The sequence below is a fragment of the Sylvia atricapilla genome, chromosome 10, assembly GCF_009819655.1.
Source record: "Sylvia atricapilla isolate bSylAtr1 chromosome 10, bSylAtr1.pri, whole genome shotgun sequence".
Lineage (NCBI taxonomy): Eukaryota > Metazoa > Chordata > Aves > Passeriformes > Sylviidae > Sylvia > Sylvia atricapilla.
In genome coordinates this window covers 1,653,673-1,678,827 of record NC_089149.1, presented here as the reverse complement: position 1 = coordinate 1,678,827, position 25,155 = coordinate 1,653,673, and the positions used below count along the sequence as shown (strand labels likewise).

Below are 25,155 nucleotides of genomic sequence, written 5' to 3'. Positions count from 1 at the left end.
TCTGGTGGTGTCAGCCTCCTGCTGATGGAGCCCAGCTGATTCCTCTGGAGAAATTCCAGCTCAGGCCACAAGAACTGAAGATAATTTTGGATCTGCTCATTTCCAGACTCTGAAATGCTGCTTCAAGGAACTCTTGTCTGGCCTGTTCCTCTGAAATCCCAGAGGGATGGAAATATTGTTCCTTTTAAAGGCAGCTTTGCCTCAGGAACTTCTCCAAAGACAAAGTCAAAATTGTCTTTTGAATCCCCCCTTTTTTTAATGGCTTTTTTTATGAGACTGCATGACACTGACACTTTTTTGGGAGTGTGGGAATTCATCACCACTTCCAGTTTATTCTGAGGAGATCAACTCCTTTTCTACCACAGCTGTACTTGGAGGAAGAGGAAATAAATCATTGCTACTGCACCACTTGAAATATTTTTTATGGTTATGTTTCAAATGTGCACAAATAAAATTTTTAATTTTGAGGTTTTTTTGTTTTAACAATTTTTGAAACATTTAAGCCAACATTGGCCAGATATAGAAACCTGAAATGTGGTAAATCAATTAGATTTGAATGGAAGAATCCATGAATTTCTAGGTGCACCTTTTTCTCATTAATTGGATCTGGGAGGCCTAAATTGAAGGAGCAGAGCATTTTAAAAATGACACCAACACCAGGAGTTGTGTGCTGTCAAAAGAGCCCTAACTGTGCTGTGTAGTGTTTAGCAATTAATTCTTCAATAAATAAACCGAGTTCTTTGGTAACACACAGTTATGGTAAAAAATTGAAGCCATCCCAACAGAGTTCTCTTCACTTCCACCATTTATCAGCTGGGAAATCTCCACTTTAATCCATCAAATCTGCTCCTGCTCCCCTGGGCCTCCTCAGACTCCTTTAAGCAGCTTCTGGGCCACTGAAGGAATCAAAAATACAGAATTTGGGATGCTTAAATAATGATGGGTTTTCCCTTCCTAGGAGCAGCTGCAGAAAAAGAATTCAGGGATTTTTCAGGAAAGGAAAAAAAACACCTTAATCATAACAAAAGGACCTTCTTCAATATTTCTCCTTCGTGTACTTGCTATTGCATGTTTGGAAGGCTAAACAAAAGGAATTTACCTGCAAGAAAATTTACCTGGATTTATTTGAGCTCACATGTTTCCTGAGTAAACAGAAACACATTTGTCAGAGTGATGAGTGCATGGCATTTGCTGATTCCTGTGCTCATTTGCAGCTGGGGAAGATGGCCAAGTGAAAATCTGGTCCAAAAGTGGGATGCTGAGATCCACTTTGGCTCAGCAAGGTGAGTTTCTTTGCTCAAAGATCCATCAGGATTCATTCCTTTGGGTTATTCTGAAATATATTAAAATCCCAGCCCCTAAATATGGCAGTGATGGTTTGTTCAAGGGTGTTAAGGCCTTAATTAAAATGAAACGTTAATCAGAGTTGCGTTTCAATAAGATTTCTAAAAAATATTCCGTTTTTCAAATGAAAAATGTTGCAATATTTTTGGGCAGCAGTCTCAGTCCCACCCTAAGGATTTGGTGCCACTTCAGTGAGGATCCTCAGCTAAAATTTTGTTTTTCAGCCTTCATAGATGGAGCCCATGTGACCCTCTGACATTTTTGAAGAAACCACACACACCTGGGCTTGGGTTAAATGTCAGGCCCTTATCTCTGCCTGAAACAAATGATCTGAATTCTTTCAACCTGGGGAAGGCATTTTAACCACAGCAGTGAGTGTAAAATGCATTTCTGTGCTTTTAAGGAAGTTCACATGCTCCTGCAGTGTTTGTCAGGTGAAAAGATGAACCAACTGAACTAGAATTTAGAAAAAAAAAAATTCAAATTGAGGCACATATTCTTTAGTGTATCTCAGTTGATGTTGTCAAATTTTTTGTATATTATTTTGCTTATTTGAGGTTTGAAAAAGCATATACGTTAAATTCTGTGCTGTAGTTTAAAATAGGAATTTTTGTATTTTCATGATTTCTCCAAGTTTCTGGTGCAGCACAAAAGCACAGCTGAGTCCCCATGGAAAAACTGTCACCTTGCATTTGTGTTTCCAACTGAAAAACCTCGTGAGGCCCTGAAATCTTTCAATTCAGAGTGAGAATCCCACAGTCCCATTGTAAGTGTGGCCATACCTGGCCTCAGGACAGGATCCTGCAGGAATGCTGATATTCCAGGGAAGTGCATCAATTGTTCAACTAATTTTCCCCTTCCTTTATTATAATAACTGAAAAAAAAAAAAAATCCCATTGCCAACATTCCTGTGCCTCATTGCACTCTTTGTGTTAGAAATCACTTTTCAGGCTCATAATTTGGGAGGATTATCTGTCTTTGACCTTTATTCCTCCTTAGATTCTCTTACAATTCTTCCTTTTCTTCTTCTCTCTCCTGACACTGAAATGTTGTATTTGGGTTCCATTTTGATGAGGAAACTTTTTTTTTTTTTTCCTATGGATTTCTGAGATAATGTGTTGGAAAACCCACAAGATTAAAATGGAATCCTGGAATGGTTTAAACCTTAAAGCTCATCCCCTGTCACCTCCCACTATCCCAAACCTGATCTTGGACATTTCCAGGGGCAGCCACAGCTGCTCTGGGAATTCCAGCCCAGGGAGGAATTTTTTTCCTGATACCTATAATAACTTGGAGACACCTTCACAAGATCTACAATTATTTCAATTATTTTTTCCTCCTCCTATAAAAATCCAAACTCCCACACTAACTCTTGGAATTGCCAAGTCTGCTGTGGGATAAGCTGGATCTTCCTTCCTCAAATGCCAATTTTGTGCCTTTTTTCCTCCTTTTCTCCCAGAATATTCCTGTTTATCCCTGCAGGATTGGATCCCTCTGGGTTTTCCAGGGTGTTGGCAGCATTTTCCCAACCCAGCCCTTGTTAAGTGCAGAAGGAAATGAGTTAACTCAGCTCCTGCTGTTAAGCCCTGGAAATTGTGGTTAAGTCCTCAGCCATCATAAAAAAAAGGGAAACATTTGGTTTAAATAGAAAAAAAAAACCTCTTCTGATTGTTAGATCGGCATTAAGACAGGACAAAAAAAAAAAAAAAGAGTTTATTTAGAATTTCTGCTCCAGCTGGTGACAGAATTTATGGCATTTTCACCAGGAATTGCCAGGAGGAAAACAGCCAGAGCCACATTTATTTAATATATGTTGTGTTTCTGGGGCTTGTCTGCTCTGATGGTTGACAAGTGAAAAAAAATCTGCCATAATTCTGTATTTTTAAGTCATAAAATCCCCTAAAAGAAAAGTCTATGAAATACAGAAACCTCCAGGAGCAACGACACCAGGTCTCAGTTTAGAGGGTGAATATTTGGGAGCTCAAATTGAGTTTAACCATAATAAAATCACCTTTTTGCACAGAGAGAAGTGGGGAGATCCTGGGTGGTTTTAGGGCAGTTGTAGCAGTTCAATCACTTCATTGTCTAAATCTCAGCCAAATATTCCCATACAAAAATATTCCTGAGTCATTTTTGGAAATGGAATTTAATATGTCAAAGTTGTCCCTGAGAATTTTACCCTGGAAGAGCATCTTTAAGCCTTTTGGGGTTTTTTTATTACCATAAAGTAACATTTCAAATGGTTTATTTAAACAATTTTAATTCAGTTGCTCAGTTTAATACTTGGAGAGGCTTTTTACTTCACTTTCTTAGTTTTATTTCAAGGAATCAAGTAGCAAAATCCTTTGATTTTTCTTCAGAGGAGACAAATCCTGTCAAATAATATGGAAAATATTTGCATAGTTGGCAAGTCTGACTTTTGTAAATTCTTTTTTTTTTTCTTCCCTTGGATGTTTTTCCATCTAATTTTTGCTTTATTCTCTTTTCAAAAAATCTAATTTGAAAACTGGAACATGATTTTTAAATGGAACAGTCAGCTTTTTTCCAGATACAAAATTCTGGGGGTTTCAGTCTAAGAAAGTTTCAGTTCATTGGGAAAAATCTGTCAAGTCTCTGGGCCAGTTTTATTTAGTGTTATTTATTTTGGAGGTTATTTGTGAATGGGATGTTTGTGCAGCAAAACAAAAATCTGTGTTAATTATGGTGCCCAAAAATCTAAAAAAGAATAATTTAGGTGCAAACCAAAACTATTTCCTCCCACATTCGTGTTCAGCCTCATAATTTGAGTGAAAATATTTATTTTCTGCTGTCTCTTGGTGAGTATTATTTTGATTTTCTCTTATGTGTGGAGTGACAGTTGGGACTAAAATTGTATCAGTGGATAAAATCTGAATATAAATACAAAATGCAGCAATTTCCTCTTCATTTTCTGGACTTTTCTGGACTTAAAACTGTAAAAAGTTTTAGAAATTGATAATGTAGAAATTGCAACAGACAAAGAGGCTTGAGAAATGTGTGATGTATGTTTAGATAAGACTGTATTATCTGCCTAGATATTTATCTAATAGAAATCTAATCTATTTTAATAATGCAATAATGATGGTTGTATTTTATGTCCTTAAATATCTATATTTCTATGTTCTATTATATATAATTATATATTTTATTTCTTATGCACTGTTGTATCGTCTCCTCCATATTATTATTATTATTAATAATAATTATATATTATGTATTTAAAATACAGCATTAAAAGGCCAAATGGGTGACCTACCTTGCTGTAGGAATTCCTGCAGGATTTATTCAGCCAAAGCAAAGCCCAGGAATGTTTTCCAGGTTTTTTTTTCCATGTTTTTTCCCTGTTTATACCCACAGGAACACCAGTGTACTCAGTCTCCTGGGCACCTGACTCTGACAAAGTTCTCTACACCTCAGGAAAGCAGCTGATTATTAAACCCCTGCAGCCAAATGCTAAAGTTTTACAGGTATCATTAATAATCTGATTCATTAATGAGATTTCTGTACCTAAATAAAGATACAGAAGCCTTTCTCTTTTCTCTTGTTGAGGATTTTAATGCAGATTTTTTGTGTTTAGACTCTGCCTCGGTCAGCCTTTATTTAATTTCTTTTTCTGCTAAATCATAAAATCCTTAAGGTTGGTAAAAAAACCTTCGAGATTATCAAGTCCAAGGAGTGATAAATATTAAAAATAGGAGTTGTCAGAATTGTTGCATCTGTTGAATTTGGGTTTTTTTTTTTCCCATTTCAGTGGAAAGCCCACGATGGCCTGATTTTAAAAACAGACTGGAATTCAGTGAGTGATCTGATCCTTTCTGCAGGGGAGGATTGTAGATACAAGGTGAGTTCTGGTTCCATTTTAACCTCATGACCAAAACATTTCTTACATACCCTGAAATTTTTGATGTTTACCCTGGAAGCTCAAAATGAAATGAGAAATCTTCCACTTTTCAAGAAAAAAAAATTGTATTAATTATAAATACACCTCACTCTGTGCAGTAACATAAAATGACAAGTCTTTTTTAAATTCAGCAGGATAAAAACTGGTAAAATGGAGGTGAAACAAAAAGAGAAATATGTACAAATAAAAAAGTGGTTATTTGAATTAATATAAGCTGGCATATCAAATTAGAGGAGGTAAAGCTGCTGATTTTCTACTACAGGAACATCAGTGAATCCCTCAGCAAATTTTAAAATATATTCATATAAATTTGGATGCAGGAAATATATTCATATAATCTGCATCCAAGCTACAAAGCATTTTTTATGTGTCTTCCCTTAAATAAAAACTGATTTTTAAATGTATCGTATGTTGGTTCTGTCATTTAATTGTGTTATGGCTGCGATAGAAGATATAAACTTAAGACATTTTAAAAATCCAATAAATTATTAAATTGTTTTGTAGACTGGCTTCCTGGGATTCTGTTGATTTCCATTAAAAAAATCTCTCTTTTTGTTTTTTTTTGTTTTGTTTTGTTTTGTTTTTTGTTTTTTTTAAGTTTTGCAGAGGAGCCTCATGAGTGCAAACAGAATAAACCTTGTGGTTCTTTGATGGACTTCATAATTTATAGGAAATAAATAGTAATTTACAGGAAATAAATCTCAGGGGTGCAAAATATTTTATATAGAATATTTTATCTAGAATTAGGTGACATTTGCCATGGCAAAAATCAAAATCTGCTGCATTATATAAATCAATTCTAATTAAATAATAATATATATACGCATGTATATATATATTTATATGTATAGTTACACTTTAATTAACTTGAGCAATTATTTCTAGAATTTCTATCTCATGAGGGAAAATGAGACTTCTGAAATAATAACAATATATCAAGTGTATATATAAAATAAATAATATAGGTGATTTTTCCAGTTACACTTAGTCATGAGGGAAAATGTTAGTTCTGAAAAATTATAAAAATTACAGATATATATATATAAACCAAAAGTGAGCTGTAATATAATTGATTTTTCTAGTTACACTAAAACAGAAGGGAAAATTATACTTGTGGAATAGTAAAAATACAAAATGTATATATATAAAACAAAAAGGAGGTATAAAATACAGATGATTTTTAAAGTTACACTAAAGCATGAGGGAAATTATTCTTCTGGAATAGCAAAAATATATTAAAGAAATAACAAATATATATATAAATGTATAACAAATATATATATGAAAATATATAACCAAAAAAACCATATATATATATATATATATATAAATATATAACAGAAAAAAAAATATAAAAACCAAAAGTGAGCTATAATAGAGGTGACTTTTCATGTTACACTGAAAACATGAAGGAAATTATTCTTCTGCAGTAACAAAAATACAAAAAAATATAAATAAACCGAAAATTAATTGTAATACCGCTGATATTTCAGATGACACTAAAACACAAGGGGAAATTATTCTTCTGCAATAACAAAAATACAAAAAAAAAAAGCTTACATAAACCAAAAATTAATTGTAATACAGGTGATATTTCAAATTACGCTAAAACATGAGGGGAAACTATTCTTCAGCAATAACAAAAAATACAAAAGAAATATATATATATAAACTGAAAATTAATTGTAATATAGGTGATGTTTCAAATGACACTAAACCTGAGGAAAAATTATTCTTCCGGTGTAACAAAAATACAAAAAAATATAAATAAACCAAAAATTAATTGTAATACAGGTGATATTTCAAATGACGCTAAAACACGAGGGGAAAATATTCTTCTGCAGTAACAAAAATACAAAAAAAAAAATACATATATATATATATAAAGTGAAAATTAATTGCATTATAGGTAATGTTTCAAATGACACTAAACCTGAGGAAGAATTATTCTTCTGGTGTAACAAAAATACAAAAAAAAAAAAAAAAAAACCAAAAATTAATTGCAACACAGATGATATTTCAAACAACACTAAAACTAAATGACGCTGAGAACTAAAATGAGGGGAAATGAATTTTTCTGGGATGATAAAAACGCACCCAAAGGATGGAAATGTGACTTTTGCTGCAGGTTTGGGACAGTTTTGGCCGTGTCCTGTTCAGTTCCCAGCCCCACGAGAATCCCATCACCTCCATTGCCTGGGCTCTGCACGGGGAATTCTTTGCTGTGGGATCATTCAACACTTTACGTCTCTGTGATAAAACTGGGGTGAGTAAAACAACTCTGCAGATTTCTTTTAGGTGGGGATTTAAAAAAAAAAAACATGTCATATCAGAAAGGTATTTAAAAATGAGATTAAATTTAAATGAGATTAAATCTTTTCAATTTAAAGATTCCAGTGTGAAACTCCAAATTTACTGATGATACGGGAAATATTCCTTCAGGATAACAGTGTAAAAGTGGGTATTTTATTAGCAAAAAACTGCTTGTGATTGCCAGCACTTTTTTTTTTTTTTTGCTGACCAGAATATTTTATTTTTAATAATATTTTGCCTTTTGGGATGTGAAATTTGTTACCTGTAAACCACAAGCAGAGTTCAGAAGCATCTCTTGTGATCATTGCTCATCATAAATTGCAATTTTTTAATCGTTAAATAGTGTATGACAATAACCTGAACATCTCTTGTGATCAGTGCTCATCATAAATTGCAATTTTTTAATCATTCAATAGAGTGTATGACAATAACCTGGTAGAAAAGGAAGGGGAAGAACCATGTCCTGCACTTTTATTATTAAATCTTTTTTTTTTTTTTTCCCTTGAAGGTTTGCTCCTGAATCATTATTTTTGTAGGGTTTTTTTATGGAACTTGGTCTCCAATTAAAATGAATTTTATGCAATTTCACCTCCATTCCTTGGTGCTGTGAATTAGCACAGATTGACCTCATTGTCCCTGTGAGTTTCCTGTGGCTCTGCACATTTTTGCTCAGATTTACTTTTTTTGCTGCAAACCTTAATTTTTTGGGGGACTTTCATCATCCTATTTTCTTGTTGTGTTGATTGGTCTTTTTGGGGAGAAATCTGCTGTGGTGTTTTGGGTGTGTTCAGTTAATTGTGGTTCACCTCACCCTGAATTTGGAGTGTGGATTTCAAATATTTTCAATTCATCAAGAGGAACCTTTTAAAAGGATAAAATCTGAATTTTCACCTTCTGTAGTGATTCTGATCCCACTGATGTTCACTGGCAGCATATAAATAGAATCTAATTAGAAGTTTGTAAGTGAAATTTAATTACAATTATCTTGGAGGAGAAGCACTCAAATGCAGTTTTCTTCTGTAAAGTGGCTGATTTAAAAATGTTTTATTTTGATATCCACAGACCTGTAATTTCATTTACTGTAAGCCTGGCTCAGACTCCTGCAGGCCAAAAAGCAATGTTTTAATCAGCATTTTACACTGCACAGGTTACTGGGAATTCTAATGCAGACAGGCTTATTTTTTGTATAAAATTAAGATTATTTTACCTGGGTCATTACTCAGCTCTTAATCACAAATGAACAGTAGCTGCTGCCAGATGCTTGGTGTGTTCAGCAGGTTTTATTCCCTTCAAATTCAGGATTTTTGAAGGTAAATCATGAGATTGAATGTAACTATTGAGTGAAGAAGTGGCTGGAATTGAGGGAGAAGAGGGAACAATTCCCATCCCAGCACAGGGAGGTTGAGGAGCTGCTTTTCCTGCTCAGCACAGACCCTGCAAACTGCTCCAGCAGGACAATCCATATTTATCATGAACTCTCCTCCAGCATGTTCATTATCATTTGGGGCAGAATTCTAGTCAATTCTTGCACTCCATGATCTTTTTATTCTCTTTTTTTTTTTTTCTACCTAACCTCCCTGTCATGTTCCAGCAGCTTCATGGTAAAGAGCAAACTTAAAAAAATTAATAATAACATTTTTAATTGTGTTTCTTTGATTAAAAATCGTGACAAGACATGGTGTGTTTATATGTCAAATAAATTAATATTTATTATTATTTAATAATAACTTTGGCCTACAGGCAAGTTGTGTTCCCTGGGCCTTGGAAGTGTAGAGGGATCAGTGATTAAAAAAAAAAAAAAACATTAAAAGTGAAACACTGGCCAAATAAATCATTTTAAGTAGCAAAAAAGAGGCATCCAGTTTATATTTAAATAATGCTGAATGTATTTATACATCTTCTCTTAATGACTTACCCTGAATGGGATTGACCAGTTTCATTTAATGCTTTTGTTTATTTTCCAAACTGTTTGTGCTCTTCTTGTTTAACATTTATTTTCTGGTGATTTTTCTCTATATATTGATGTTTGTTTGACTGTTAAATCCTGTCCTTTGCTTCCCTCCTGTCTTCAACACTCTGCTGAGAAAATCCTGTGTAATAAAAGCAATTCTTTCCATTAATCCCTAAATTTGTTAATTCTTTTGAACACTCTTCAAACTTTTCCTTGTATTGCAGAGTGAATTTTGGCCATTTTACTACATTGGCAGTTTAAATATTTGAGTGATCCTCTTCTATTTCTATATTCTATCAAATTTTGCTAGAAATTCTATTTAAAATATGGAGTATTGCCTGATATCTTTGGAGAATAGAGAAAACATTCTGCAGACTTTTACTTTATTGTGCAATCAGAAAAGGGAAGCTCAAGCTGCTGCTTTTCTGGATTTATTTAATAAAATGAAACTTTGAGAACTCCTGGCTTTGTTCTTGAGAGAATTCAGTGAAAAATTAATGATGGCACAGGAAAAGTAGAACCCAAAATGTTGCATTAATGTTGGACCAACATTCCTTCCTGGAGTCACAGTCAGACTTTTCCTAAAAAAAAATAAAAACAGAAATCCATGTATTTAGGAATTCCACAGCAGCTCTTCCAGTTTTAAAATATATAATTTTTTTTTTCTATTTAAAAATGATTTTTCTGATACCATTTTATGGCCATGAGAAACGCCCCAGACATCTGCAGGGAGCATGAATCACTGGAGTGCTCTGACTTACACAGAGCCTTCAAAACAGCTGGAAAATAAAGCTTGGAAATGGGTTTTTTCTTTTTTTTTTCTTTTTTTTTTTAATGTAGGTTATGATCTGGAAATATTTGAGTGGTTTTCAATGGCCTGAAGAAAAAAAAAAAGGTTATTTAAAAAAAAAAAAAAGAAAAGGAATTTGAGGAATGGATGCAGTCAGAGCTGCAGTGGTTCTGCTTTCCATGGAAAAGTAGCTCCAAAAAAAAAAATTCCTGGAGCTGCTTAAAGTGGTTTTTAATTATGGTTTGATGTCCTTTGATTCCTTCTGGGTGGATCCTTGATCCAAGGGAAATGACCTCGGAAACAGCCGGGTCTGCCTGGGAGGATCCCAGAGCTCTGCTCCTTCCAAGTGTTCCCAGACACATTCCAGCTGGGAAAAACATCTGGGATGGAGCTGCCAGGCCTGGAGAGAGGCTTTAATTACTGGGGTTAATTATTGGAGAGGGTTTGGGGCTCAATTCAGCCTGGTCAGGAGGAGGAGCAGTTATGGACCGGTCAAAATTTGGAATTTTGGAATTTAAAAATGGAGATTCCCTTCCTTGGAATTCAAAAATTGGAATTTCCTTCCCTTGCACAGAACAGGGGATGATGGGGAAGGTGAAGCTTTAAAATCAGGGCTTGGAAGTGGAAATTCAGGCAGTGCCAGCATCACCTTTTACTCACCCTGGGGTGTAAAAAAAGAGCTTTAATTCCACTCAGAATTCCCAGACCAGGAGCACCAGTGGGGTTGGATTTCACCCCGTGGAATTTCCTTCCCACTGAACCTTTCAAGGTTTATTTTACTGGAATTTTTGGGATTTCCTTCCACCTAAATCCCACAGAGACACTGATTTGGGGGATTTTCTTCCACCTATATCACACAAAGACTTGGATTTTTGGGATTTCCTTCCACCTAAATCATATGAAGACTTGGTTTGAAGGACTTAATTTTTAGGTTTTTATGCTCTGCAACAGAAATCAGAAGATGAGATGTGTTAGAAGCATCAGGTGAGGATTTTCTTCCAGCTGTGCCCCTTTTGGGGTAATTTCATGTGTCTTAAAGTCAATCCAATATTTATATTTAACTTCAATCACATGATTTTTATTATTGATTTGCTCTTTAAGACTTCCAGTATATTTGAATATTCATGTAGTTCTTCAATGACTAAATTTTAAAATATATTCTATTACGTAAAGAGGAAATAATTGAGATTTGCTTCTTGTTTTAGAATCTGCTTTAATATTTTCCTAAAATTCCCTAAGAAGGTTATTTAATTTTTTATTTGTCATCCACTTTCAGTGAAACATCTGTTTGGAGATTCAGGATGATTTGTGTTTCTGATATGCAGGAAATTGAAAAAAAAAAGTGTCTTGGTCTGAAAATTCTAATTTTTGATAGGAATTTATTAAGGAGGATCTAAACTTCAGAGGAGTCTCATGGATAAGACCAAGGGAATGAGGAATTAAGGTCTTTGCTGGAGGAAGTTTTTTAATTAATCATTCACTTGGCCAGTAACAGAGTGAAGGAAATGTGATTATTTCTTAGGCAACTTAATTTTTATGCAGTGATTGCCTGGATTTATGAATGAGAATAAATGAGTAGAAAACTAGTACCTGCTGTACTTCAACCATTGTGACTTTAAATCTTTGCTTTACCGATCCTTTCCCTTTTTTTTTTCCCTTAGAGTCTGACTTCAACATCCAATCCAAATGCAACCAAAACTTCATTTAGTGAGAAATCCCAACCCTGCCAACCTCTTGATGACAACAAAAAACTTCTAAAAAATACAGAATGACTTAAATTATGATTTTCTCTTCTTTTCCCAGTGGTCCTATGCCCTGGAGAAGCCCAACACTGGCAGCATTTTTGCCATCTCATGGTCCATCGATGGCACCCAGCTGGCTGGAGCCTGTGGGAATGGCCAGGTCATCTTTGCCCACGTGGTGGAACAGCACTGGGAGTGGAAAAACTTGGAAATCACTTTAATTAAGAGAAGAACCATGAAGGTAAAAATCACCTCAGAGCCTCGGCCTCGAGATCCCAAATGTTTTAATGCAAAATGGGGATTTGTGTTCCCAGACATTGACTCACAGCGTTCGTTCTCTGGGATTTATAATAAAGATTTCCATCCTTCCGCATTTTCCAAATTACACATTTGGGCTTTCCAGCATCGAATTCCTAAATAGACCTTTTAATGGTTTAATTTTTTTTTTTTTTTCTTTTGTCATGTTGGGTTTGGAATTGGGAAGAGTTGGAGCAGCAGCAGGGCTGGATTTGGGGTTGGGGCCGTGGGTGGGATGTTGTGACTCAGTGTCTGGGAACACAAAGCCCAAATCTGCTCAAAATTCCCAATTTTTTTCCCTCATTCCCAGACATCGACTCGTACCAGCTGGACTTGGGAATGGTCTCCATGGGATTTGAATTCTCTTTTTCAATATGCAAAGAGTCAGGAAGTGTAGCTAACTCTGACTCATTTTTCATTTTTTTTTACTATTTTACAGTGAATTTTTTTTCTATATATTATGTAGGAAAATCCTACAAAATCCTACAAAAAAAAACTTGGAGATGGATTTTTTTTCTTTAGTATTACAATGGAAAAGTTAATCAGTGATACTGTGGTGGGTATATAATTAATACATCCTTGGAAATGGTTTCTAGACTCTTGGAATAATTGAGGTCAGTCCTTGTTTTGCAGTTGGTGGATAATGGAGAACATCAGAAGGAAGTCACCACCCTCAGAATGGTGATATCTTCAAAAAAAAACTCCACAAAAAAACAGGATTTTTTTTTTTTTTTTGCCTAAGGTCCACTCTTGGATTTTTACCTCCCTAAAATCTCTGAGCTGAAAAATCTGTGTTGATTTGAGACAAATTCTGATTTTCTTGAGCCAATTTTAAGCAGAATTAAAAAACCACAACCTGCTCACCCATGTCCTGAATATCCTGTGCTTCCAAGTGTGGAATCATTCAAATTCCTGAGCTCTGCAACATCTTCATCCCCATCCTGGATATTGCTGGATTATTTAGATGAAGTGTTTATTAAAATAACACTGATATTTATTTAAATAACAACAAAATAAACGTTGACATATTTATTTCAAGTAACCAACAACTGAACAATCTGAAAACGGGAATTTTCAGACTTCCTCCATCTCAAATGAGATTTTCTCCACCAGGACTATTACCATTAATGAATTTTAATTCCAGCTCTTTAACTGTTGTTTAATTTCATGAATTCCATCAATTAATTCCATTTCCCTTGGCTCAGGTGCACAATGTCATCAACGACGCCGTGGATTTGTTGGAATTCCGGGACAGGGTGATTAAAGCCTCCCTGAATTATGGCTATTTGGTGGTTTCCACTTCCCTGCAGTGTTATGTGTTTTCGTGAGTAAAGCTCCTTCCTCTTCCTCAGATTGTTTGGGGGAAAAAAAAAATGGCAGGAACTTGATTGGAAGCACGAGAATTAATTGAATTTGAAGTAATTGAAATAGTTGATGGAATATCTGCTCGGTGAACACTAGTGCAGATCACCATAAAAGAGTCAGAAATAATTTTTAAATGTTTTTTTAATTAAATAATCCATATAAATATAACTTTGATGGGTTTTAGGGCTTCTGGGGCAGCTGCTGCTGATGTGAAGGGGTGAAATAATGAAGGCAAAAGTGTTATTCTCTCGTATTTTGTGTTTATCAGGGTTCCTTGGTTTCCTAAATGCTGTTTGAAGTTGGAAAACCTCCCTTTTAGAAATATCTGATAATGAAAAATGTGTGTTTTACTTGCTGAATCCAACTTTGTCTTTGAAATATGTGGAAATTAGTGATTTTAATGCTGATTTTTTTTTTTTTTAATATTTGCAGGACGAAGAACTGGAACACTCCATTGATTTTTGACCTGAAGGAAGGAACTGTGAGTTTAATCCTCCAAGCAGAAAGGTACCTGACTTCTTAAAATGCTCATTATGAACATAATAAAACTATTAAATAAATAAATGGATTTGTTTGTTTATTGTCTACAGTATAAATAATGTTTGTTATGATAAATATGTTTATTGTATTTCTAATAAATTATTTATTATGTATATATATAAAATGAACAAAATAAGCTCACATTGAAATACCAGAAATAAACAAAAAATAGCCAGATAAAATAATAAATATTTCACATAATAAATATCTCTTCTGGAGAAAAGATAATAACATTAAAACCCAACTTCTCCATAGAGAACTTCCAGAATATCTTGAAAATGTAAAGCTCAGGAGTGATGGAAACTGATAGAAAGTTGCAGGATGTTAAACAATGACTTTTCCCTTGTTGAAAATACCATTTTTATATTATTTAGTGATTTACTTCTTTGTTGTTGGGGTGGTTTTTTTTCTTTTTTTTTCTTTTTTTAGGCATTTTCTTCTTGTGGATGGTGGAGGACTTTATTTATATTCCTATGAAGGCAGATTAATCTCCTCTCCAAAATATCCAGGGATGAGAACAGACATTTTAAATGCCAAGACAGTGTCCCTGAGCAATGACACCCTGGCAGTGAAGGACAAAGCTGATGAGAAGGGTAAATTCTGCTTTATTTTGGATAAAAATACATATATTTATTCTAAAAACGAATTCAAGTTATGGGTCTTGCTTAAAATGAATTAAAAAGCTTTAAGAGAATGGTTTGGTGCTGAATTTCCAGTTGATCCGTGGAATATTTACAGAAAATACTTGAGTAAATTTTTACTCTCTGATGGGATTTTTCAATTTTTTTCTCTTTCTAAACATTAAATTGTGGGTTAAGATTGAGTCCATCTGATACTGAAAATGGGGATTTATTCAAATTCAAATTCTGGGTGCAGACTTCTGTCACAATTTGGTGTCATTCCTGTAAAGCCCCATTTGAGATAGGAAATGAAAAATAGGGATAGGAAATGAAAATTCAGTTTTTTATATTAGTTTCTTTTCACCACAGTGTGAAAATCAGTGGTGAAGCTCACACAGAATATTTTATCCACTTGCACTAAATAACTCTCAAAAAAGAAGGGAATCACTGAAAGAATCCATTAAGAACTTCTGTTTTAGTGAATAAAACATATAATATATCATTATCAAGGATTTATATAATTACATATTATTATATATATAGTGAACCACATCACATATTACATTATAGATATAAAGTTATTAATAAATTGTATACTATATCATTCTTTTTCTTCAGTTATCTACATATTTGAAGCTTTATCTGGGAAGCCACTGGGTGATGGAAAACCTCTGACCCACAAGGTAAAGTGAAGGCTTTAATGTCTTTATTTGACTCAGAAATTAAGAATCACTAATGGGTTTCCTCAATAATGGGACTAAAAACCCATTAAAGGTTTTAAAATCTTAATAGAAAGGAGCTTCTCAGCTGAACTTTTAATGCTTTGTGTTGTCTTCAGAGTTGTTTTAATCCTCATGAAATTCAGTGTGTAAAATCACAGGGACATGGGATGGGTTGGGTTGGAAAGGACTTTAAAATAATCTTAATTCTAACCCCATGGAATAATTTATCCTATAGAGAAATCACACACAAAGTGTTTTTCCAACCCAGTTTATCAAAGATTTTTGGGCCTTGTTTTTAGGGAAAAAAAAATCAATTTGGAGGTCCAAATATAAAATTTCCAAAATAAAAATTAGAGATTCTCTTTTTTATCTTTTCAGACAGAGATTGTGGAGATTGCTTTGGACCAGAAAGGACTGACGAGTGAAAGAAAAATTGCTTTTATTGATAAGAACAGAGATCTTTTCATCACCTCAGTGAAAAGGTTTGGCAAAGAGCAGAAAATTGTCAAAATAGGTGAGAAAAATTCAAATTGATGTTTGGGAAGATGCTGGGAGGGAAATATTTTTTTATTTTAATACAAGAGACAACATTTTGCTTAATTAATAGTGAAATTGAATTTTTAAAAAAAAACTGTGGCTTTTAAATCATAGAGGTAGAAACAATTTTAGTAGATTTTATCTAAATTCTAATACTTCTTCTATCAGTTCCATGCAAAGCAGCTTTTAAAATGTTACAAATTCAGGGTCAAAATCTTTGAACAGCAACCAGAAAATGCTGAATAACCACCCTGTTATAACTCCCTTTATTTTGAAATTGCTCCTGGAAATGTTTTGTTCCTTTCTTTAGCTATTTATCTCTTTATTATCATTATTTCTTGTCTATAAATGAAGGGACAATGGTGCAAAGCTTGGCCTGGAATGACACCTCCAACATCCTGTGTGGGATTCAGGATTCCAGGTTCACAGTCTGGTATTATCCCAACACAGTCTATGTGGATAAAGATCTTCTCCCAAAAACCCTGTATGAAAAAGATGCCAGGTGAGAAAGCCTTTTTCATCCAAAGATGATTTATTTGAACTCTTTCCCTCCTTTCTTAACAAATTGTGGTCAGGAGAAGTAAAAGCTGACCTTGTGACTTGTAAAATTCTCCTGGTTCTTGATTGGGAAATGAGGAAAAAGGGTTTTCTAAGGAAAATTAAAAAGTTTAGGGTCGAAATGATGATGCAAGGTTTAAAGGTAGAGCAGCATCTTGAAGTAAAAGCCATTTTTCAATTCCAAAATTGGAATTCTTTCTCATCCAAGATTACCTCAGCTTTTGTAAAAAAAACAAACCAAGCAGAAAAGATCTATAACAAAACACCAGATGACCAAAAACTGATCTGAAAAAAATTCTTTCCTGCACAAACAAACGATGACCAGTAACTTCTATTTTTTTTTTTTCCTTTCTCCACTCAGTGAATTCAGCAAAAACCCCCAGATAGTGAGTTTTGTGGGCAATCAGATCACCATCAGGAGAGCAGACGGGTCCCTCGTGCACCTGCACGTGTCCCCTTACCCCTCCATCCTCCACGGCTACATCAGCACCTCCAGCTGGCAGGACGGGCTCAGGCTCTGTCGTTTTGTCAAGGTAAAGCTCATTTGTATCAATCCTCACACACCCAGCCCAGGGGGTGTAGGAGAATCCACAGAGGCTGGGACAGGGAATTCTGCCAACCTGGATATTCTGGGACATGTGGGTTTATTGTAAGGGTCTGGGTAAAAGGGTCCTGCCTTCAGCCACCAGCCTGGGCTGGAGGGGAGTCCCAAAGAGAGAGGGAGAGAGAACAGCAGGGGGAGAGCTGAGAGAGAAGGGAGAGAGAGAGCAAAGGGCAGGGGAGAGAGCAGGGAAAAGAGGAGGAAGAAGGAAGAGCAGGAGGAGTGAGAGTTAAGAGAGGTGAGAGTTAAGAGGTCCCTGTTACAATCCATTCTATCTCCTTTCGTGATGAATATTCTAATTCACAGTGACCAACCAACACAAGACACAAAATCCTATAGAATCTACACCCAGCCTATAAGAACTACTATATCACCATACTGTGTTATATTTTAAACTCTAAAAACTACTCTATAGACTTCTGTTTTACTACATTGACCTTTGGATCCCTTAACCAGCAGAAAGGGATTGTTCAATCCAAAGGGATTCTCCTTCAGCTAGACCATTGTTTTCAGGTTCTATAGGAACTAAGACTCAGTTTCCTACAACTCAAAGTCAGCTTTCATTTCTGTTTCCATTACAGGTTTCATATTTTCAGAATCTTTGCTAAGCAATCATATTTATAAGGCTTCCCTGATTCATCTTCCCCAACAATAGGGCATTCATGGGCTTTAACTGTTCTTTAATAATGAGCTCTCCAGGTCTGTGTTTCTCCAGTTTTATCTCCAGCCTGTTTTATCACACATTGTTCTGGCTGCTCGTGGAAAATGATGTGCTTTTCTTGATTCCATAACGTGATAGTTCCCTGACTTCCATGATAAATAATAATTCTTCGTTTTAGTCACACCAGAATCCAGCTGGATTGAACACAGAGTGTTCACAGAGTTCAGTTCTAAACTTAAATTTTAATATAACCAATTAAAAGTGACGTTTCCACAACGACCTGTTCATTTCTGTATTTTATTTCACTTCTTTTTATTTCTTTTCCTTTTTGCATTGCTTTCTTTTGTATTTATTTAGACAACAGCACCAGATGAGGTGAGTGTGGTAGTTTTTAAAACAACAAAATCCCTTCAAACCTTCCTTCCCATTTATTCCTAGAAAAGTTCAGCACTTTTGTCATGACCTTAAATATGTATTTCAGGTATTTTTGTAACCAGTTATTGCACAGCCAGATAATTTGGGCTGCATAATTGGAATTAATTGTAACAGAATCTTTATTTGCAGCGTCCCACATCACCTGATTTAAGCATCCAAGTCAGGATATTTTGATTTTGGAAACCCAGGTAGAAAGTAAAAAGTATTTCCAATCAGGAATAACAAAATGGGTCATATCTTTGAAGCAAAAAAAAAAAAAAAAAAACCAGCCAGAAACTTGGAACCATCAAGGAGCAATTCCAGGAAATTTTATCTCCTGGGCAATTTCAGGCTGAGCTTTCAGCATTTTGTCACCTGATTTTCTAAATAAAAGGGAAATGGGAAGAGAATGTGATGATGATTTTAGGAACATTTGATTCTCTGAACGATCCGAATTTTCCCAGAGTTTGTCCTGAGTGATGGAAAAGTCAGTTGGAAAATATGGGAATGTGTTTAGAGCATCCTCAGTGCAGGTGTTAATTCTGATTTCAGTCTAGAGTGATCCTTCTAAAAACCTTCACAGTGCAAAGTCTTTGTTTCCAGATTTGTTACTGAACACACTCAACAAAAACATTAAAACCACCTTAATTCCTGGGCTAACAAGTCCAAAATTACATTTTCCTTGTCTGAATAGAGTTTTAGATGTGGTAAACTATATTAAAATAGTTTAGATGTGCTTAAACTATATTAAAATATGGTTTATTAGTGTGTCTTTGTCATAGTGTTGTCGCTTGAAAATCCATCAAAATCTCGTTTAGGATTTTCCTGGATTCTGAGTTCAGGGGGTTTCCTCAAGCTTGTGCAAAATACCCAAAACCTCAAAGAAACAATAAAAGCAATAAAAATAATTTTAAAAGGTGTAATATTATTATTACCATTAAGTTTTTCTAATTCCTAGTTCTGAGGAATAGTTAATAACTTCCTACTAAGAGACTTAGACCACACACAGAGAAATGAAACGTGACACATCATTTTCAGGCCTCGTGCAGCAGCTTTGAGGAGTCACTGGCAGCATGGTGATAAACATTTGAAGGTTCAGGAGTTGTTCTTATTCTGAATTTCAGGATCAGACCCTTTGGGCTTGTTTGGCTGCCATGGCAGTGGCCAACAAGGACATGAGCACAGCCGAAATTGCCTACGCCGCCATCGGCGAGGTAAGAAACCGCGATTACAAAATGGAATTAAATCCCAATTAAACGGTTCCAAAGCCAAGCTGATGAAGGAATTTCCTTGCTGTCCTCCTGCTGAGCAGATTGACAAAGTGCAGTACATCAATTCCATCAAGGATCTGCCATCCAAGGAATCCAGGCTGGCTCACATGCTGCTGTTCAGTGGGAACACCCAGGAGGCTGAAACCCTCCTGCTTCAGTCAGGCCTGGTGTACCAAGCTATCCAAGTCAACATTAATCTTTACAACTGGGAAAGGTAGGAATTTTTTCCCCATTAAAATACGTTTTCCTAATTATTTCCATCAGTTGTTTCATTGCTGACTCATTTTTTTATCTTTTAATCACCCACCACTTCAAAAAAAAGAAAAAAGTTAAATCATTGCCTGATGATAAGCAGAAAACACCCCAGCATTTTGTTGTTGTGGTTAGAAAATACAAATATTTGGTGATAAAAGCCCAAAATATTCCAGGAAGCATTTTGAAATAACATTTTGCTTTCACAGAGAGCCCTCAGTGATGCCCCAGACTGGCTGGGGAATTTGGGCTGCTTTAAAATGTCTTGTTGCTAAAAATAAATCTGTGGCCACTCAGACTCCCAGCATTGTGTAGGTGGAGAAAATGTGAATTTGAGGCTGAGAAAACAAAGGAGGAATTTCTCCTTTAAACAAAACCCCCACGTTTTCTGACACAATCCTCTGAGTTGTTTACTCCTGATTGCTCTGCTGTTACAGTCATATATTCAGGCAAAAGGTTGATTTTTCCCCCACAAATCTGTAATTTTGTTTTGTTGTGAAGCTGTGTCAGGGGAGGTTTCAGCTGGATATTAGGAAAAGAATATTATTTTATTTTAACATCTAAAACCTCTCTGTGTATCCAATATCAGCATTCTTAAGCCATTGAGAAGAAACCAAGTGTGAGTAATGAATTAAATTAATGCAGTGTCTGATCTTTTCCACCTATACAATATTTATAAATATTATATAGAATATATAATAAATGTGTATTATGAGTGTTCAGAACCTATTTTTGACTAGAAAAAACTTACTAAACAATGTTATTTTTGTGCTAAACTCTGAAATATTCTGCATTTCCTTGAAAGAAAAAACCTTCTGGGGTCAAATTAATGCTATGATGAGGTTGTCTATGGGAATAATTGTTGGGTATTTTTCATCACTGGCTACTTTTAACCTCCTGCTCCTAATGTGGGGTTGGATTTGGGATCTCTGCCCTCACCCTGAGAGTTTCTGCAAGATCTTGGTGATTGTGGTGATGCCAGAGCATTTCCCAACCCTTTCCTGCTTTATTGCAGAGCCCTGGAGCTGGCAGTGAAGCACAGGACACACGTGGACACGGTCCTGGCTTACAGACAGAAATTCTTGGAAGATTTTGGGAAGAAAGAAACCAACCAAAGGTTTTTGCAGTATGCAGAAGGTGTAAGTGTCCCTCAGCTGCTTTCACCCCGTGGGAGGCTGGGGTGGGTTTGCACCTCTGTTGTCCTTCTGGGGTTCAATTGTGACCATAAATGTGGGATTTTTTTACAGTTTTTGGCCTAATATTGAGCTGCTTGGCCAGGAATAGCTGGGCATTTGGGGGTTTATTTGAAGATCCACAATATTTATACATTTGATACTTGGTAAGGATCACCCAAGTGGAGGCACAGTTGTTTTCTGGGAACAGGGAGGTGAACTTCACCGTGGTTCAATGAGTCTCTCAGATATTTCCAACATTTTTGTGGCATTTTATGGATGGAAACAGTAACAAACTTTGAAGGAATCTGGATATTTATGAACCATTCTAATAAACAATTAAGATACATTTATTGGGAACCCTCTGCATCATCAGTAAATTAATTTATTAGTATTTCACAGATCATGAAGGCTCAGGGCACATCCTGAAGTTCTGATGCTGTATCTTGAATTCCACTGGAATATTTCCACACATTTCCCTCAGGAGAGGCACAACTCCACTGAGCAGCCTTTGAGTCCTTCCTGCTTTTCCCCTCTTTATTCCTCAAAATTCTGATGGAGAAATTATCAAAAAAAGTCCTTTTCTTTGTGTGAAATCCTTTTATCCACTGCAGCTGATGGATCAGGGAACACCTGAGCTGGGAATTCACATCCTTTCATTGGACATTTGGAATAAAGCTGGATTTCTAATGGAAGTCATTAGCTCTTAGCACTTTTAAAGATTCTCATTTCCTAAACAAAAGTCAGCCCCTAATGAACCATCCCACAGTAATTTACCTGGAAAATACAGAAAAATAAAGCACAGATTCCAAGCATTTGTATCCTGCAGCTTCTCCAGCTGCTCTGTGGGAAGTGTGTGTTGTGCAAACCCATGACAGAGCAAAAAATCACATAAATCCCCTGGAAATAATCCTGATTTTCTTAAAATCCTGGAGAAAGCTGTAGATTCCATAAGGATTCCACCTTGGCAGTGACAAGGTGTGAGCAGGAGGATTTTTCAGCTTCCTCACTCTTGAAATTTGGGTCTCACTCAGGAGATTTCTGGAAGGAAAAAGGCTTTTTCCTCATCCAGGTGCTGGAGGTCTTTGCTGGATCTGAGAGTAGGAGGGATCCACATAATGGGAATTTTCAGCTGTAATTAAATTCTTCATGCAACCTGACTCATAAAGCAACATCAGAAAGAAATTGATAAGAAAAGCAAGATTTTGTGCTCTGCTGTTCCTTCTCAGGGGTAAAAAAGGGTCTCAGTTTCCCTCTCACAAACTAAAACCTCTTCAGGCTTAAATAAGGAGTTTTTTCCTCTCTTTTCTGGAGCCAGGCAGGATCTAAAATTGTGCTTATTTTATATATCAGGTTCTTAATACCTTACACATGTCCTGAGAATCCTGGACCCAGTCAATGCCTCTAGAACGGAGGTATTACTACTATTATTATTATTATTATTATTATTATTATTATTATTATTATTAAATGTTCACCTGAGAATGTGGGTGTTTAATTTCACTTTCCCTCTTGGAGAATCTCCCCTGTTATCCCATTACTTAATTACAGCAAAAATTTACCTGTGCAGCCCTTGAAATTGTTCTCCCATGCCACCTTTGACAGGGTTAATTCCCCAGCAATAAACTGCACTGCACAATGACATTTTTGGGCATGTTTTTATGGTCATCAAATACACCACGATCCTTTTTTTTTTTTCCTTTTGTCAAGCATTTTTTTGGGGGGAAGAAACAGCTTTTCTCCCCACATTCCTGCTGTGATGTTGTGCTCTGAGGTTTCACTGACACAGAACACAGGCAGAAAATGCCAATTCTCTGCAGCTGGAGAAATGCCAAGGTTAAAACTAAAACGTTTATTGATGGAGAAAGGCAGTTCCAAGCAGAAATCTGATTTCTCTTGGAGCAGATCACTCCTCTCATCTTCCTTGGAGGAGACATCACTCCTAAATTAATGATGCAGGGCTAAATTTTCAGTGACAGGACACTGATACCATGATACTGAATTAGAAGCAGGTTATTTTTGTGTTTCATTGCCAGGCACAATGAGATCTATTAAAATATCTCAGGCTTGGTTTGTTTTAAAGGTGGAAGCTCAGTCAGAACTCAGCTGTGCCTTCACATCTTTCATGAGTTTGGCTGCTCAACACTTAATAATTGTATTTTTACAGTGAATCACTGACCTGTCTCTCTCTCTCTGATGTTGAGCTCTGTGTGTTTAATTTTTCTCTTCTTACAGCTGGAAGTGGATTGGAATAAAATCAAAGCCAAAATAGAGATGGAGATTGCTAAAGAAAGAGAACGAGCAGCAGCCAGTGCTGCAGTGAGGACCAGTGTGACTGTGCAGCAATAATTCACTTTTTGGGCACCTTCAAAGTGCTGCTTCAATATTTGCTACTGGCTTGTGGTAAAAAAACCCCAAAAAGACAAAAAAAAAACACAGCAAACATTTTGTGGGCCACAGGGAGGGAGAATTTCTGTAGATTTAAATCCTTGGGTGAAACACAGGATGAATTATTTCCTTTCATTTTGAGCTGGGTTTATATTCTGGCGCCAGGGATGGCTACATAAATGAGACAAAAAAAGGGAATTAACTGTTCCTCTCTTAGTGGTTTTAAATTTTCATTGCCATTAATAGTCTTTAACTGGGGTTGCCTCTACTGAAATGACAATTTAAGGCCCGAGTTAAGCAGTTGGGATATTTCTGCAGCCTCAGGGATCTCTCCAGACTTGCTTAAATTGCCCTAAAAACAAATTTAGCAAACAGGAAGTGCAGAAAATGCAACAACAAAAAAAAGGGAACTTGAGCCTCTAAAGTGCAAATATTTCCCTCACAGTTGTGAGAACACATATTTGTTAGGATGTAGCAGAGAGTTCTTTAATTGATGATTTTGGATAATTTCAGCAGCTCAGGTTTATCACTGAGCAAAACATTCAGCAGTAAAAGGAATTTTTGTTGTTGTTTAAAAATACTTTGGAATGTGCTTTCAGGGTTGTTGGGAGTAACAAACAGCATTTGTAGCATCTGATGTGTAAAATTAACAAGAATATTTAAAAGAAGAGAATATTTCATGTATTTTTTTTTTTGCCCAAAGCACTTGATTTGTAAATACTTTGGTTTTCAATTTATGTTCTTTCATCAAGATTCACTTCTCTTTGTTTCACACCCAAAAACTGGCTGGATTCTCTTGGTGTTATGAATATATTACCAGTTTATTCACCACTGACAAGGTTTATTATGTATCTTTCAAATGTTACCAGCCAAATGTTAAATATCTGTACATACAGCAAATTTGTAAATCTCTGTGTGACCCTTTCTTGCACAGTTCATAAATTTCTGAATAAAACCAAATAAAAGTGGAGGGTTTTAATGGATCTGAGAGCTAAAAAAAAGAGTATTTGGGGTGTTTTAATTACATTTCAAGGGGATGGGAGAGGTGTTTCATTCCATTTTTTATCACACACATCCAGTCTTGGTGCTAAATAGAAAGCAAAGCAAAATATTTTAGAAAAGCACTTTTATTCCTTGTTTTTACCAGGTTCTAGATACAGTCATGACCCTGGGTATGAAATCTAAATTTCAGAATATCTTAGGAGAAAATGTTCCTAAATGGCTTTTCTGGCCCTGTGGCAGGGATTTCAGGGATTGTAATTCCAAGGGAAGTGCCATCCATCTGTGCCAAGGGAATTTTGAGCTGTTTTTTTGGGATGTTTCCAAAGTTTTGCACTGTATTTTTACCTAGTTTCAATTATTTTCAGTATTAAATAAAAAAAAATAGCAGAAGGATACAGATGTTTCAGGTACATTTTGGTTACATTATTGCCCAGAACAAGAAATTATTTTAAAACCCTCTTTCCAAAAGAAATACCTTTTATTTAATTACTGACTGCTTGATTTAAACCATCATAAACCAATTTAAGAAACAGGTTAATTAACATGGTTAAAGTTTAGCTGTTTGGGTGCTGCTTTTATGAATCAATAATGAAAAATATCCCAAATTTTGCCATTTGCAGGGTGGGAGTTGAGTTCATTCACTTGATTTAACCTTGGCCACAGTAAATCCTCTCTGATTGCAAAAAGAGAGGTTGA

General features: G+C 35.6%; 1 protein-coding gene across 1 annotated transcript in view; it reads left to right on the top strand.

The window, feature by feature from the left end:
• The window catches only part of IFT80 (intraflagellar transport 80), a 28,133-nt gene extending 3,357 nt beyond the window's left edge, over positions 1 to 24,776 (top strand). The window contains exons 3-18 of the mRNA XM_066325679.1: positions 1,215 to 1,283; positions 4,720 to 4,829; positions 5,114 to 5,203; positions 7,392 to 7,529; positions 12,121 to 12,300; positions 13,562 to 13,680; positions 14,154 to 14,228; positions 14,691 to 14,854; positions 15,500 to 15,564; positions 15,982 to 16,117; positions 16,495 to 16,642; positions 17,060 to 17,231; positions 19,499 to 19,588; positions 19,687 to 19,859; positions 20,913 to 21,036; positions 23,305 to 24,776. Of these exons, the coding sequence (XP_066181776.1) occupies positions 1,256 to 1,283; positions 4,720 to 4,829; positions 5,114 to 5,203; positions 7,392 to 7,529; positions 12,121 to 12,300; positions 13,562 to 13,680; positions 14,154 to 14,228; positions 14,691 to 14,854; positions 15,500 to 15,564; positions 15,982 to 16,117; positions 16,495 to 16,642; positions 17,060 to 17,231; positions 19,499 to 19,588; positions 19,687 to 19,859; positions 20,913 to 21,036; positions 23,305 to 23,418 (1,926 nt within the window). The 5' untranslated portion in view covers positions 1,215 to 1,255 and the 3' untranslated portion in view covers positions 23,419 to 24,776. The remainder of the gene's footprint in view (positions 1 to 1,214; positions 1,284 to 4,719; positions 4,830 to 5,113; positions 5,204 to 7,391; positions 7,530 to 12,120; positions 12,301 to 13,561; positions 13,681 to 14,153; positions 14,229 to 14,690; positions 14,855 to 15,499; positions 15,565 to 15,981; positions 16,118 to 16,494; positions 16,643 to 17,059; positions 17,232 to 19,498; positions 19,589 to 19,686; positions 19,860 to 20,912; positions 21,037 to 23,304) is intronic.
• Positions 24,777 to 25,155: the final 379 nt, after the last annotated feature.